Consider the following 17441-nt stretch of genomic DNA (forward strand, 5'->3'; position numbering starts at 1 on the left):
AGGTCATGGGGCTCTGTTAACAAATATTGGCCTGATTTAATTAGGGAGTTGTTACCTTACTGCCATCTTACCGCAGAGGGGAACATAGGGTTTGTTTTTTTTTTGTTGAGTTATAGGCCAGAAGTGATCTGCCCGTAACATAATTAACAGTTTTTGGGGGACATAAAGGGGTTGTCGGCATCCTGTATGCAATCACCATGTGTTAGAAATAATTGAATTGGCCAGAAATCGCCTTCCCTGAGCACTATGCTGTGATCCTGCCGCTGTCCCAATGGTTCTTTACTAGTGATGAGTGAATGTGATCGGATAATGTTATCCAAGCATCTTCAGTGTGCTCGGATAATATGTTTGAGTCCCTGTGGCTGCATGCTTTGCAGCGGTTAGGCTGCTTTCACACTAGCGTCGTACGATGCACGTCGCAATGCGTCGTTTTGGAGAAAAACGCATCCTACAAAATTGCTTGCAGGATGCGTTTTTTCTCCATAGACTTGCATTAGCAACGCATTGCGACACGTTGCATCCGTCGTGTGACGGATGCGTCGTGTTGTGGCGGACCGTCGGCACAAAAAAACGTTCCATGTAACGTTTTTATGTTCGTTGTGTCCGCCATTTCCGACCGCGCATGCGCTGCCGGAACTCCGCCCCCGCCTCCCCGGACATCACAATGGGGCAGCGGATGCGTTGTAAAACTGCATCCGCTGCTCCCGTTGTGTTTTTTTGCACAGTGTGCGTCGGCACGTCGCATTGCAACGTGCGTCGTACGACGCTAGTGTGAAAGTAGCCTTAGATTGGCTATCCCCTCATGTATCCCTGCGGCTGTCTAACAGCTGTGAATAATGCAGCCGCAGGGACTCGACCATATTATTTGAGCACCCCCAGATATTCGGATGACACCCGAGCGTAACACGTTATCCGAGCACATTCGCTCATCACTATTCTTTACCTGATAAAGCACTGACAATCCGGTCAACACCACTGCAGCAAATCGGAGGCTCTGCCAATGTAAACGGCGCAAGCTGCTGAGCCCAGTGATCGCCTGCAGTCTTTGCCCCTATGTCATGCTGGTGACCAATTTCCTTTAAGAACAGCCCTTTTGAGCATGCATGATCATTAACAAAAGTTTGGGGTTTTTCATAGAATAGTTTCTAAAATAGTCAAAGTACAAAGAGGCCAAAGTGGCAAGTATTAATTCTGTTTACTAGTTTGTGGCTAAAATATTATGGTATCAGAGTGTTAATGGGATAGGATTTTTGCCCAATTTCTAGTTAAAGCTGTGTCCTACAGAGCAGCCACATCTCTTCAGCATTGCTGCAAGATTTCTTTTACAAACTATCTCTAAAATGTTTGTTTTGTCTTTCTTTACCAGAAAATCACGCTCTTCAGTTTACAGTCCTAAATTGTGACTTGAAAATACTTATTTCAATTTTGTTTCTCTCACTGTATTTGGATTTTTCTTTAGTCAGAGTCTGCATTGTCTTCAAAGCTGTCTGCACTGGAAGCCGAGAAGGACTCGCTACAAAGCATGTTAACTTCTAAAGAATCTGAGCTGTTATCAGTTAAAAATGTGGCCCAAGAGACGGAGGCTTTATTCAACCAAGAGCAAGAAAAGCGAGTCGGCGAGATACGGGACTTGAATGAAAAACTTGACAAAAAGGTACCAAAGCCGTAGACTGATATGTGCAACACCAGTATATCCTCATATTAGGCTCTGCTATATGTGATCAGCAGGCAGGGCCGGACTGGGACTAAAATTCAGCCCTGGCATTTGAAGTTACACAGGCCCACTTGTCACATGGTGACTATATAAAATCTTTGTACACTTGTAGGTTACAAGAAGTGAGGGGAGTGTAACACGACTATATAACATATAATCACAGCTGAATCCAGCATTACAGCTCAGTCCTATTTATTGCTTTTAGTTGCAGTACCAAGAAAAGCCGCTACTTTACCTACATAACTGGATCTCGTAGATAATGAAGGGATGAGACGACCAAAGGATATGGAACCTCATTCTGATGCTCCATAAACTTTGCCTACAGCCACTTTTGGTTCCGCTGCGCAGCACGAGACCTGGTGACTCTGAAGAGCGGTGACATCAGTAACGTCACCTCTCTTCAGATATTCCGTGTCTTGCGCTGAGCTTGGCGACTGTGAAGAGCGGTATTGTTACTACCGTCACCGCTCTTCAGAGTCGCTGGGTCTCGCCAGGTCTGGGCTAGTAGTGGGGGTGTCTGATAGACACCCCTCCATTACTTACACCAGGGATTGATAGCAGCTGACATTATGCAGCTTACATCAACCCTAAAAATCATTACACATACCAGAATTAAATGCTCTGCCGGCTGGGAAAAGCAGTAGAGCTAGTGCTATTCCCAGGCGCTGGGTGCTAACTACAACTGTCATCATCTTTGCCTGGTCTCCCTGAGAAGCATTTCTGCTGTATGTAAATGCACTGATCTCAGGCCACTAAACGAGTGTGATCGACAATACTGAAGTCGTTAGCTTTTTTCCCGGCCTCTTTACACCAACTGAGAAAGAATGAAAGGAACAGAACAATCACAATTAGATCAATTTGTCCCCATACAGTATCATGTTATCAGCAGCACAGCTACAGTTTACACCGGCGATGTGCTGCTGAGAACAAGGATTTCTGTTCCCACATAAACAATCCAATCACTCGATGAATAGGGGGTGGACGAAAAAAAAGGGGGTGGACAAAAGTATTAGCCATGTTCGAAAAATCATGTGATGCTTCTCTAATTTGTGTAATTAACAACACCTGTAACTTACCTGTGGCACCTAACAGGTGTTGGCAATAACTAAATCACACTTGCAGCCAGTTGACATGGATTAAAGTTGAATCAACCTCTGTCCTGTGTCCTTGTGTGTACCACATTGAGCATGGAGAAAAGAAAGAAGACCAAAGAACTGTCTGAGGACTTGAGAAACCAAATTGTGAGGAAGCATGAGCAATCTCAAGGCTACAAGTCCATCTCCAAAGACCTGAATGTTCCTGTGCCTACCGTGCGCAGTGTCATCAAGAAGTTTAAAGCCCATGGCATTGTGGCTAACCTCCCTCGATGTGGACAGAAATGAAAAATTGACAAGAGATTTCAACGCAAGATTGTGCGGATGTTGGATAAAGAGCCTCGACTAACATCCAAACAAGTTCAAGCTGCCCTGCAGTCTGAGGGTACAACAGTGTCAACCCGTACTATCCGTCGGCATCTGAATGAAACTGTATGGTATGAGACCCAGGAAGACCCCACTTCTTACACCGAGACATAAAAAAGCCAGGCTGGAGTTTGCCAAAATGTACATGAAAAAGCCTAAAACGTTTTGGAAGAATGTTCTCTGGTCAGATGAGACAAAAGTAGAGCTTTTCAGGCAAAGGCATCAACATAGAGTTTACAGGAGAAAAAAAGAGGCATTCAAAGAAAAGAACACGGTCCCTACAGTCAAACATGACGGAGGTTCCCTGATGTTTTGGGGTTGCTTTGCTGCCTCTGGCACTGGACTGCTTGACCGTGTGCATGGCATTATGAAGTCTGAAGACTACCAACAAATTTTGCAGCATAATGTAGGGCCCAGTGTGAGAAAGCTGGGTCTCCCTCAGAGGTCATGGGTCTTCCAGCAGGACAATGACCCAAAACACACTTCAAAAAGCACTAGAAAATGGTTTGAGAGAAAGCACTAGAGACTTCTAAGGTGGCCAGCAATGAGTCCAGACCTGAATCCCATAGAACACCTGTGGAGAGATCTAAAAATGGCAGTTTGGAGAAGGCACCCTTCAAATATCAGGGACCTGGAGCAGTTTGCCAAAGAAGAATGGTCTAAAATTCCAGCAGAGCATTGTAAGAAACTCATTGATGGTTACCGGAAGCGGTTGGTCGCAGTTATTTTGGCTAAAGGTTGTGCAACCAAGTATTAGGCTGAGGGGCCAATACTTTTGTCTGGCCCATTTTTGGAGTTTTGTATGAAATGATCAATGTTTTATTTTTTGCTTCATTCTCTTTTGTGTTTTTTCATTTAAGACAAATTAAATAAAGATAATAATACCAAAGAATTTGTGTTTGCAATCATTTTCAGGAAGAAACTGAGTATTATCTGACAGAATTGCAGGGGTGTGAATACTTTTGGCCATGACTGTATAGTATAATGATGCCACCCCAGAGTATAATGCAGCCACCCCGCAGAATATATTGTAGCCCCCTGAGTATAATGTAACCCCCCAGAGAATATAATGCAGCCCCTGCATATATAATATATGGTATCCCCCTCATAGAGCATAATGCAGCCCCCCATAGAATATAATGTAGCCCCTAGATAGAATATAATACAGCACCCCATAGAATGTAATGCAGCCAGCCCCCATAGAATGTAATGCAGCCAGCCCCCATAGAATGTAATGCAGCCAGCCCCCCATAGAATGTAATGCAGCCAGCCCCCCATAGAATGTAATGCAGCCAGCCCCCCATAGAATGTAATGCAGCCAGCCCCCCATAGAATGTAATGCAGCCAGCCCCCCATAGAATGTAATGCAGCCAGCCCCCCATAGAATGTAATGCAGCCAGCCCCCCATAGAATGTAATGCAGCCCAGCCCCCCATAGAATGTAATGCAGCCCAGCCCCCATAGAATGTAATGCAGCACAGACCCCCATAGAATGTAATGCAGCACAGCCCCCATAGAATGTAATGCAGCACAGCCCCCATAGAATGTAATGCAGCACAGCCCCCATAGAATGTAATGCAGCACAGCCCCCATAGAATGTAATGCAGCACAGCCCCCATAGAATGTAATGCAGCACAGCCCCCATAGAATGTAATGCAGCACAGCCCCCATAGAATGTAATGCAGCACAGCCCCCATAGAATGTAATGCAGCACAGCCCCCATAGAATGTAATGCAGCACAGCCCCCATAGAATGTAATGCAGCACAGCCCCCATAGAATGTAATGCAGCACAGCCCCCATAGAATGCAATGCAGCACAGCCGTCCCCATTGAATGCAATGCAGCACAGCCGCCCCCATAGAATGCAATGCAGCACAGCCGCCCCCATAGAATGCAATGCAGCACAGCCGCCCCCATAGAATGCAATGCAGCACAGCCGCCCCCATAGAATGCAATGCAGCACAGCCGCCCCCATAGAATGCAATGCAGCACAGCCGCCCCCATAGAATGTAATGCAGCACAGCCGCCCCCATAGAATGCAATGCAGCACAGCCGCCCCCATAGAATGTAATGCAGCACAGCCGCCCCCATAGAATGTACTGCAGCACAGCCGCCCCCATAGAATGTACTGCAGCCCAGCCGCCCCCATAGAATGTACTGCAGCCCAGCCGCCCCCATAGAATGTACTGCAGCCCAGCCGCCCCCATAGAATGTACTGCAGCCCAGCCGCCCCCATAGAATGTACTGCAGCCCAGCCGCCCCCATAGAATGTACTGCAGCCCAGCCGCCCCCATAGAATGTAATGCAGCCCAGCCGCCCCCATAGAATGTAATGCAGCCCAGCCGCCACCATAGAATGCAATGCAGCCCCCCCAATAGCCCCACAATCCAGTTATCACTCACTGATATATTTAAAAAAAAAACAAAACACTCGCCTCTCCTCGTGCCCTCGCTGCTCCCGGCTCCGGTCTCAGCGGCTGCAGTCTGCAGCCTGCCCGGTCACACAGCAGGTGCGCGATGATATGTCGGAGTCGGCGCTGGCGAGCGGCCCACGACTGCCACCGGCCCTTCTGGCATTTGCCAGAACAGCCCGATGGCCAGTCCGGCCCTGTCAGCAGGTGACTTGCTCTTGTTGTGCCGTGTGTGCTGGTCATCTACAACTGTATACATATCTCCTGTACACTATTCCAAAAAGGCAGGAAAGCTGTTTGGTTATGGCCTCCCTGGTGTCATGGTTAGGGCATGGTTAATGTCCTGTTCTCTCAGGGTTAATGTTGTTAGCCTCTCTTTCAAGATGGGAGGGCTATTTATAATCGCTCCTAACCTGGTATCCTTGTCAGCTATAGGTTTAGTTCTGTCTGTATGCTTGCATAGTGTTCTTGCTTTCCACGCTTTTTTTTTTTTTTAATCAAATAAATTTTTATTAAGAATAACAAGGTAAATTACATGTTACATTCTAATTTTCTTTACAATTTACGAATTTTCCCCCCTCCCTCCCTTCAAACAATCCCCTTCAAACAATCCCCTTCAATCCCTCCTCCCTCCACCCTAACCCAACACAGCAGCTCATCTTACTTAGCACTTTCATCCCAAAACCAATAGAATGTCTAAGCCCTCAACCCGCAGTATAAGCCACATTTTACATAATACTTAATCAGATTATTAATTAAGACTCTCATTATAATACCTCTATCCCATAGCAATCCACTGAGACCACATTTTATTGAACATCTCGATTTTCCCTCTCTTTTTATAAAACCCTTTTTCCAGTGTCAGACCCTGTTTCACATATTGGAGGAATTCTCCTCTTGACGGCGGTTCTTCCCTAATCCAATTCCGAGCTATTACCTTTCTAGCCATGTATAACAACCTAGCAAATAGCAATCCTTAAATTATTATCCATTCCAATCTCATCCACACATCCCAACAGGCACACAACTGGATCTCTTGGAACCTTACATCCATACACACCTTCCATACGGCTCAAGACTACCAACCAATAGGCAGCCAGTCTCGGACACGTCCACATCATATGGAGTATATCAGCATCTACAGTTTTACACCTCGGACATTCAGAGTTATCACGCAAACCAGCCTTATAAAGCATCAATGGTGACTTATACACCCTGTGTATCACATAGAGCTGCGACATTCTATACGGTTCACTGAGTGACAGTCGCAGGACCCATTCTAGCACCGCTTCCCAAGTCTCATTCTCCATTGGACCCAGATCCCTCTCCCATTTAGCTCTCGCCATTATTGGAAACTTCAGCAGGAAAGTATGCAATAGATCTTTATACAAAGTAGATATGACCCCCCCAGTAGTCCCATCATTGCATACATACTCCATTACTATATCCCTCTGAATTTCAATACTTCCGTTCCTACTCTGAGCTCCAAAAGCATGCCTCATCCGCAAATATTGGAATTCCCCTACAGGGCCAAGACCGAATTCCGCCTGCAATTGGGAAAATGATTTCAATTCACCTCGCTCAATTATCTGATACAAGTATTTAATCCCTTTGGCTTGCCATTCCCTCAGTATTCCCACTGTCGCAAACTCCTGTAAATTGCTATTATGCCATATCGGTGAAAATTTAGTCAACCCCGTGACCCCCCGTATGTGCCTCAGCCTACCCCACAGCTTCCGTATCAGCAGCACAGTTGGATATACTTTCCCCAAAGCCCCCAGGGATCCATCCTCCAAACATTGTACTGCTGGCCATCTTTTTGTCACTACTTCCATCAATCGCTGTGTCGCACCAGATGACCCTTCACACGCCCAGCCTTTTAAATGCTGACTTTGAGCTGCCAGAAAATACATTTCAGGGTTAGGCAGTGCCAATCCCCCATCGTCTTTGGGTCGCTGTAATGTCTCCAGTTTAATACGCGGATACTGTCTCCCCCATATTAAATTCCTAAACAGAGAGTTAATCTGTCTAAATCTCCCGCGTGGTATCCAAACTGGTGCATTATGAAGGACATACAGTATTTTCGGCATCAAGATCATTTTAATAAGGTTCACCCTACCTACCACAGATAAATGCAATTTAAGCCAGGCATCCGCTTTCGCCCTAAGAACGTCCAGTACTGGGTTCAGATTTTTATGTATATAGTCAGTAATAGGCATAGATACCCATATTCCAAGGTACTTAAATTGGCTAGTCACCTCCAGTCGCCCATCCTCCAGTGGTTCCTCACCATCATCATCCACCTTAAACAAAACCGACTTGCTCCAGTTTATCCTAAGTCCCGACACTGACCCGAAACGTTCAATAATCCCAATGGCTCCCTCCAAGGACTCACCCGTGTCAGCCAAAAATAACAGAATATCATCCGCATACAATGCCACCCTCTCTTCAATCAACCCATATTTGAACCCAGTCACCTCATCAGACCGTCGAAGCTTAGCAGCCAGTGGTTCCACATCCAGAGCAAATAAAAGAGGAGAGAGCGGACACCCCTGCCTCGTCCCTCTAGCTAATTGTATGGATCGTGATAACTCCCCATTTACCCTAACCCTAGCCGTCGGCATAGAATACATCAGTTGAATCCAGGATATAAACTGCGGACCAAACCCCATACTCCGTAGCACCTGCCAGAGATACCCCCACTCCACACTATCAAACGCCTTGTGAGCATCTAAGGATGCGACAACTCTCTGGCCACAATTGTCGGATCTGAGTTGCAAGTTCATATACAGCCTTCGTAGATTAATCGCAGTGGACCTATCAGGCATAAAGCCAGATTGGTCTGAATGTACCAGGGCGGAAATGACACTCGTCAATCTCATTGCCAACACCTTAGCCAGGAGTTTAACGTCAATAGTAAGCAAGGAGATTGGCCGATATGAATCCGGCTGTGTCAGGTCCTTCCCCTCCTTAGGAATCACCACTATGATGGCCTCTCGCATAGATGCCGGCAGTCGACCCCCACTCCTAGCCTCTTCTAATAGTATCCTTAATTTTGGAATCAGTACCTCCCCATATTCTTTATAAACTTCTGCAGGGAATCCATCTACTCCAGGTGCCTTCCCGTTAGCCATAGACTGTAGTGCCCGACCCAACTCCTCCTCCGTTATGGGGGCCTCCAAATTTTCTCTATCTATGTCATTCAGTCTCGGAAGCTCCAATTCCCCAAGGAACGCCACCGTGTCTTCCACCGACCCATCCGCTCGAGAGGAATATAGATCCGCATAAAAGTCCGCCAAAATCTCCAAAATCTCTGAAGTCTCCGAGACAGCGAAACCTCTCCCCGACATCAAAGAATGAACAAAGGAGGCACTTCTCTGGGCAGAAGCCACCAATGATAGCAAATGCCCCACTGATTCGCCCTCTTGATAGAAGGCCAGATTCATGAATTCCCTCTTTCTATCAGCCTTACCCAACAATACCTCCTCCAACTGACTCTGAGCCGCCTTTAGCCTCCTGCTAGCCTCCAGAGTACCCGTTGTTACCATCTCATCCTCAGCTATCCTCAGCCCTTCAATCGCCAACTTCTCTATCTCTCTCGATTTTTTTCTTACACCGGCTAATATCCCTGAACAGCAGACCCCTTAAGAACGCCTTCATGGCTTCCCACACAGTAAGAGCATCTGCACTTCCCTCATTTATCTCAAAAAATTCCACTAATTCCTTCTTAATCTTTCCCCCATCTATACTATCTAGCCAATTAGGGTGAACTTTCCACTCCTTCCTGCTCCCTATCCGTGTCCCAACCGGCCGAAATTCCACTTCAACTGGACTATGGTCTGAGAGAGCCCTAGGCAAATATTTCACATCCCTTACCATCGTATCAAGTAGACAGTTACCCAGTGCTAAGTCAATCCTAGACAGAGTACCATGAGCTGGTGAGTAACATGAGTACCCCCTTTCCCCAATATGTCTAACTCTCCATAAATCAATCATACCTACTTCCCGGATATAGGTTCCAAACGTAGTGGTATGCCCCCCTGCTCTATTCTGAGTGTTTTTGTTTTTATCCCAAAAGTCATCACAGATATTATTAAGATCTCCAATAATCAAAAGAGGCAATGGTCCCCAACGCTCTATCCTCTCCAGTACCTCCCTTATCTTCTTACTTGAATATGGGGGCGGAATATACATTGCAGCTACACACAACATCACTCCATTCATTTTACATTTCACCAGTACATACTGACCATCCACATCCACTTTTACCATTATTTCCTCATATTGCACCCCGGCAGGTATTAACACGGATACACCCCTAGAGTACGTCGAAAAAGTAGCATGATACGCCTTCTGTATCCAACGCCTCTTCAATACATCCACCCTCTCCCGCACTAAGTGTGTCTCTAGCAAACAAATCATTGAGACCTTCTGATCTCGGACATACTGCAGACTTGCCGCCCGCCGTGTCTTATCCGCCAGTCCTCGCACATTCCAACTCAGTATTTTAATACAATCACCCATCCTGTGGCTTATCATTTCTCTCAGCAATCAGTTTCCCAATTATGAGCTGCCCCAACTCCCCTACCCTCCCTGTTCCCTCCCAACTTACCCCCCTACCCCCCCAATATAGTACTTTCCTCCTCTCATCAAGAGTGGGGCTCCACTGCCCACTGCGAACACTCTCCTTTACTTAACCCTCTCCATTCGCGTCCCGCTACCATAACAATTGCAATTTCCCTCCCCAACTTTCACAGTATTGTATCCTAACATTTCAACATATGTGAACATATATAGTTCACAGCACCCAAACTATTCCCCCTCCCCCACATTTTGTAGTCAATACTATTCCCTCCGGCCATTCCTTCAATATGGCTCAGCAAAGTCTCCAACCGTCGCTCAATTTAAAAAAAAAAAAAAAAAAAAAAAAAAAAAAAAAACCGCCAACAGTCACAGAGCTCTCCTCCATCAACAGGAAAAACAAATCCCAGCTGGGTCTCACCAAAACATCAGTCGCCTATTCCCTTAAGCTTTTTCTCATTGGTATCAAGCCACTGGGTAGCGTCCTCCGGTGTTAGAAAAAAGTGAGTCTTATTGAAAGCCACCAGTCTCAGCTTAGCGGGAAACATCACCGAGTACTGCACTCCCAGCTCCCTTAGTCGTCGCTTGACACCAGTAAACTTCATCCGCTGCTTCTGAACCGCAGCAGAGTAGTCCGGATAAATAGCGATTTTTTGACCTCCAGCCGTTAGATCTTCCATCTCTCTTGCCTTTCTAAGGATAATGTCTCTATCCCTGTAATTGAGTATTTTAGCAAGCATAGTACGAGGGTTCGCTCCTGGGGCAGGGGGCTGTGACGGGACCCTATGAGCCCGTTCAACAGCAAAAACTTTTGTTAACACTGTGTTCCCAATCTTTTCCAGCAGCCAGTTTTCAACAAATTCTGTGGGATTTCTCCCCTCAGTCTTTTCAGGTATCCCCACTATACATATGTTATTCCTTCTGGATCTACTTTCCAGATCCTCATTTTTGGCGGCAAGCTCGGCTATTGTTTGGGTGAACTTCTTTTCAGCTTTCTGTAATTTAACTATGTAATCTTCAGCCGTACTCATCCTCTCCTCCACCACTCCTATACGTTTGTCCATTTTCTGCAGGGCTGCATTAATCTGTGCCGTGTCCCCTTTAACTTCCTGCATCTGCTGGGCTAAGGAGTTCAGGGATTGCTGGCACGACGAAATCAGGGTGATAACATCCCTAAGGGTCGGCTCTCCTCCCTGCGATGTGTCTTCCTGTCCCCCACTAGCCCCCGCCATCTTGCCTCCTTCTTCCCCCTTCTGTACCTCATGCTGCTCAGTCTTGTCTGCTTCCTCCACCTCCTGGTCGGCTCCGGCTCCAGATCCCTGCTCTGCTCCGTCAGTGGCCTCCATCCTAGCGAACTGCTGCAGCTTCGCAGCCACCTCCATGCGCCGCTGACATGCGGCGTTCTCTCTGTCAGCGTTCTTCCTCGCTTCGGCGCCATCTTGGCCGGCTTCCACATCACCGGTGCCAGCGTCCTTCTGCCGCCTCCTTGTCATCGCTGCCGACTCCAGACTCATCGCTCCGCACCGCTGCACTCTCCGGTTCCTCAGTCAGCCGAGTGAAGGTAAAATATGCCCGAAAATCGGGGTAAGACAGGATGTTTTATCCCTCTGGCAGCGGGAGCGCTCTTCCCTGCGTCCGCTCACATGGCCAGCAAGGACACGCCCCCCGCTTTCCACGCTTTACTCAATTCGTTTTCCTGGATTACTGACCCCTGGCTAGGCTTCTAGCTATTCCCTGAATCTCCCTGCTGGTATCTCGTTATCGCCTGGCTTCCACCTCTGCTTGTTTCACTATTCTTTTATGCTTATCCCTTTTCTGTTTCCCGCCCCTGACATCCTCCCACTCAGTCACATGTCTAAGGTCCTGTTGTTTTAACTGATCACTCTGTCACATGTGTAAGGTCTCGTTGGTGATCAGGTTAGTATTCTGCGTCTAGTCCAGCGCCGTTACTGCTGGGTGCAGCTTTCCCTGTAGCACCAATACCCGGGCGTTGTGACACCTAATCATGTCTACTAATTGTGTTCTTAGACTGCAGAAGAGCAGAAACTGTATCAGAAGATGTTGGAGGACCAATTTAACGTAATTCAGGGAACAGTGAGGGAGGCAGAGAATATCATCCAGGATGCTGTGGCTAAACTTGATGATCCCCTACACATCCGCTGCACCAGCTCACCAGGTATGGTTCTTCCATGTCACAAATGCTTCTATAGTCTGTTTATTAATGAATCATTCAGTTTTAGGACCAATTATTATTAGGGATTAAATGAAATGATAGTCTTTCAAATTAAAAAAATATTATTTTCAAGAGCAAGTGCAATGAAACTTTCTTCTAGGAGCAAAGCAAATCTAAATATATATCTGCAAAATTATATTTAGGTTATATTTGCATCAGTTGGCATGCTTTCACATGTCATAACTGCTGTTGGGCCTGGTTTACACTATTTTTTTTTTTTTTTAACCAGTCAACATCACTTGACCATTTCCTAAGTTGCTGGATATGGATATGGATGGACTATGTGCCCTGTTCATTGACTGGTATTGTTCATGCCAGCCTCAATGATGGACATGCAGGAGGAAGATGCACTAAATTCATTAAGAGGTGTACGTCGCCTTTTACAAGTGCTTTTTCTCTGGCAGAGATGTAATCCACTAAAGTGTCATAATTTTTCCTGAATTAGACGAGCGGGTGTAGTCACACCCTGTCACACCTATGCTTTGCCCATTTTGGCACCGCTGACCAGGGCTAGCGTAAAAAATGGCAGTGCCAAGGCTAGCAGAAAACTGCCAAAATTCACTAAAAAGTTATGAATCAAGTTGTTTTCATGCCAGAATACTGGCAAGAACACCTTACTGAATCTGGCCCTATGAAACATATTTGATGCCACAGATTTTATAATAGATATGTACCCAAAACACTATCCCATTTCACATGTTGTTGCTATTCTGTTTTCTACCACCATTTTTACCGGGTTTTGATATTTGTAAGGAGTGTTTTGTGTTTTCACCATGTATTTGATGGATATACAAACAGACCTTTTCTACTGCTTTATGTCCTTTGTTTTAATGTCCTTTTTCTTTTTGCAGATTACCTTGTAAACCGAGCAAAGGGTGCGATAGACTCATTATCATCCCTAGCAAACGGACATTCTAAGTACATACAGAACATGACTGGTGAGTGCAGGTTTATTTTCTACATTCTCTGATCCTACTTTTTGTGCATAATCTAGAAGATGCCACATTTTTCCCTAGACTAGTTTCACACTATTACTCCATTGTATTAATTGATGTCCCACTTATTGGCTTTTTTGAAAAAAACATTTCTTTTGTTGCCACTGCTGCTGTTATTGGAAACAAAAGATAGAATTTGCAAAACTTCAAAAACTTTAGAGTTCTCTACAAAAAAAAAAAAATTACTAAATGCGAACATGAATGAAAAAAACACTTTATTTCTGCTGGTAACATTATATGTAGCTTTATCCACTTATTTTAGTTTCAACACTATTTTTTTTTGTCCCTCAGATGCCTCTCATCTTGTTGGCGCACTGGCGCAGTTTGCACACTTAACAGCCGATACAATTGTAAATGGCAGTGCAACATCTCACTTGGCGCCCCCCGACCATGGAGATCGTGAGTACAGTTTTTCATGCTGGGTTTTTTAAGGTATTAATGCCATTAAGTATATTGGTTTTCTTAAACACATTGATTTTTAATGTTTTAGGTCTTGTAGACAGCTGCAGGGATTGTGGAAGCCAGAGTTTACAGTACTTGAATGAGCTGAAGGATAAGCAGTCATTGAAAGGTGCTGACCTGACGAATGTTAGAAGAACACTACAGAATATCCTTGGACTTGGAGAGGTACAAATAACCTTTTAATAAGTAATAAAGAGCATTCCTTGGATTCAGATTACCTTAATTAAAGGGCAATGCATGGGCCACAAAAATGATGCTACGCTTCTTCCATGACTCTATTCATTTCAATGGAAACATTGTAGCTCATGGACTTGTCTGTTTTCGTACCTCCTGTAGTAGCAGACTAAAAGACTGAGATGGAAATTACCTTTGTAAGTTTTATATCAAAGCTTTAGTTTCATGTTCTTTTTTTTGTGTTTCAGGAGTTAAGGCCTAAGAGCTTGGATATCAGGCAGGAAGAATTAGGAGACATGGTGGATAAAGAGATGGCATCTACATCTGCAGCCATAGAAGATGCAGTGCGAAGGATTGAGGTGAGGATTATGTAATCTATAATGGACTATATATACTGAAATAGTTTCTATCCTTGTGTCATCTGCAGATATAACTGAATAAAGGGGTTATCTAGGACATTGATTATTTTTTCAATGAGTCGAAGAACTTACCGGCAGTTAGTTGCTAACAACCTGCTTTTTCTTCCCTTCTAAGATCTCTCCCAGCTTACGTGGTAACTCAGGCTCAGGAAACTGGCTGTCAATTCTCATGACATCGGCTGTGATGCACTGTGGACAGAGCACTGTGGAAGAGAAGAAGCTGCTCTGTCCGCGTGATGTCACCAGAAGCCGGAGAATCCATGGCAGGAGATGTCAATGACTGCTCTAAGCCAGCAGATTTTGTTGCAGGGCAGAACAGGCAGGTAGTGACCAACTACCTGCCACTAGGTTTGTAGCCCCATACAAAAAATAAGCAGTGCCCCGGATAACCCATTTAAATGAAGTAGAGAAATGTCATTCATTACATTCTCCTACACCATAACCTAGTAGGTTCTTGTCTGTTTTGTAAGGAGAATAACCTATGACTGTAGTGTTCCCTCTAAAGCTCAAATTACGTTGAGTATTAAGGCTACATTGACACTGCCATCAGTGGCTCAATCAACTGGAACAATGATCGGACCCAACTGACTGATTTAAAGAGTCTGTTGGGTTCAAAGACTGCCGGTGGTATTGGTGATGTGGCAAATCTGAAATGTGTCATCACTTCCATTACAGACAGAAAGCACAAAACAAATGTCAACATAGTTTGACTTGAATGTTTTGTGCTGTATAGTATTTTATCAATACTGGTATGAGTTAGAAGGGTACTATCTGTTTATATGGACCTGCAGCCCAACCCCTTCTCTGATCATTTAGCCACGTCATGTGGCCACTTGATTGGAGCATTGAGAACCACTTGTTACCTGTCGCCCCTGGCTCCGATTTTGATTAGCCAGCCTGGCGCAACCTCAACCTCAACCTCATCATTGCAGCTGGACACGTGACTTTGCACCAGACTGGGTAATCGAAAAAAGAGTGACAGATGCTGTTAGGTAGGAGGCTTTTCTCAAGACTCCCATACTGCGACCACAGATTACTGATGTGACCGATGGACCAGGTCCTTCTAATCGATTTGCACCAACTCTAGCCTTCCGCTATTACAAGGTAAAAATAGTCGCTGCTATCACTTAACTCATCTGGTATTTCACTCCAGTTCTCTTCATTTATTATGTATCAATTATTTTGGCTGAAAAACTTCTATTTTCTGGCAGGAAATGATGAATCAGGCTCGAAAGGACAGTTCTGGGGTTAAGCTGGAAGTAAATGAGAGGTCAGTGTAATTATTCTCACAAGTGATGAAACGTCACAGTGCTGCTGAATTTCAGCTTTTTATATCATACATTGTGGGTACTGTCTCTATTATAAGCCTCTTTATAACTCTTATATTGTTGGTCCCATCAGAGCACAGTAAGCTGTTCATCTTAGTCTTACTTTTAAAAGGGTTTCTGGGATCACCACAATAATCTACTTTCCTTAGGCTATGTGATCCATATACAATTAGGGGGTATAATTCTCAACACTCTTCAAATGGCTTTCGAATGTGGCCGCAGTGCTCGGGCAAGTGCTGCAGCTTTTTCAATGTTTGCACAGTCTACCTGCTTGCAATTTTCTTAATAAGTGTCTGTAGACCATATTGCAGCATCGTCCCATTAAAGTATATCAATCAATATTGCACTATTCTGTATAGTCACCACTAAGTATATGGTGTGCAGGTAGATGGAGCAGTATAGACTCGTGCCATGGCCTCTTTAAACCGCTGTGCCATCAAAGACTATCATTATGGTGATCCTGGAAAACAATGTTATTCAAAACAATGTTGTTTTGTAAACTGCTGTGGGTAAAGCAAAAAAAAATAAATTATGTTTGGCTTTGTATTTTAATAGGATTTTGAATTCATGCACAGACCTTATGAAGGTAAGCGATGAAGAGTGAGCCGTGTACTCTTATGCTCAAGGGGTTTTTATACACGACAATAGTATTTAAAGTTAATATGTGGGCAAAAAAAAAGAAAAATCTCAAGTTGCAGTACCTTTTAAAAAAAAAAAAAAAAAATGGGCATCACTCACACATACATAGATAAAAATAAGGGGAAAAATAGACACCTATTACCTATTTTAGCTGTCTGTGCCCCCCAGTGTGTAATATAATGGCTGTATCTGACCGTATAGGAACATGGTCTGATCATACCACATCTCCTGGGCAGGAAATGGTGACGCTGTGCCATTTTGTTTTGCGTATGTGAAAACATTGATGTCTGCATGAGGCCTAATTGTTTGTATTTCTGTACATGGAGCTCATGCTCCATACAGAATAAATTGAGATTATTATTATTATTTTTTAAATCTATATTGTATATTTATTTAGCCATTTGTGAACATGCTCTTTTGTTTTAGTATAGATTTGTCTTGACTTTGAGCTACAATGATATTAATCAGAATTGTTTTTTTTCTTTTATTCAGGCCATAAAGCAGCTTGTTATAACCTCCACAGACTTGCAGAAGGAAATTGTAGAGAGCGGAAGAGTAGGTTTCATATTTACTTGGCGCTTTGTCTGATTTGGTGTATAGCTTAGTGTTTTTTGTTTTGTTTTGTTTTGTTTTTAACACTTGCATTGTTTATGTAAAACTCTATATTATATATGTTAAGCAACATTCACTGCAAGTCAATGGTTTCCCATCCCCTGCTTGCCACTATTGTGCATATTTAATAGGTTTGGGAAGTTGTGACTCCCCGGGGTCGTATATGACCTATTAATGTGGGAATACAGGTGATGCAAATGTTACACTAGTCCTTCCTGTATGCTTCATATTAATGGGCTTGTTGTGGAGAAATCTTATTTTATTTCCTTTTACTAATGATTTCTTCCAGTCACCAGGGCATGTGGTTCCTGGGAGAAACCCCTGCCTCCTGTCTTCATTGTAATCCTTACCTCCTCCCAGTTACGGCCCCGGAATCCCGCACCTGCGCCCTGCACTCCCTCAGAACACATACACA

At 44.5% G+C, this 17441-nt stretch overlaps 1 protein-coding gene across 1 annotated transcript in view; it reads left to right on the forward strand.

Moving 5' to 3' along the window:
* HIP1R (huntingtin interacting protein 1 related) overlaps positions 1 to 17441 on the forward strand; it is a 196494-nt gene that overhangs the window by 157685 nt on the left and 21368 nt on the right. The window contains exons 18-26 of the mRNA XM_077293172.1: positions 1460 to 1654; positions 12193 to 12340; positions 13249 to 13335; positions 13684 to 13791; positions 13883 to 14019; positions 14277 to 14387; positions 15659 to 15717; positions 16331 to 16361; positions 16907 to 16969. Of these exons, the coding sequence (XP_077149287.1) occupies positions 1460 to 1654; positions 12193 to 12340; positions 13249 to 13335; positions 13684 to 13791; positions 13883 to 14019; positions 14277 to 14387; positions 15659 to 15717; positions 16331 to 16361; positions 16907 to 16969 (939 nt within the window). The remainder of the gene's footprint in view (positions 1 to 1459; positions 1655 to 12192; positions 12341 to 13248; positions 13336 to 13683; positions 13792 to 13882; positions 14020 to 14276; positions 14388 to 15658; positions 15718 to 16330; positions 16362 to 16906; positions 16970 to 17441) is intronic.

Source organism: Ranitomeya variabilis, chromosome 1 (assembly GCF_051348905.1).
Source record: "Ranitomeya variabilis isolate aRanVar5 chromosome 1, aRanVar5.hap1, whole genome shotgun sequence".
Taxonomy (NCBI): Eukaryota; Metazoa; Chordata; class Amphibia; order Anura; family Dendrobatidae; genus Ranitomeya; species Ranitomeya variabilis.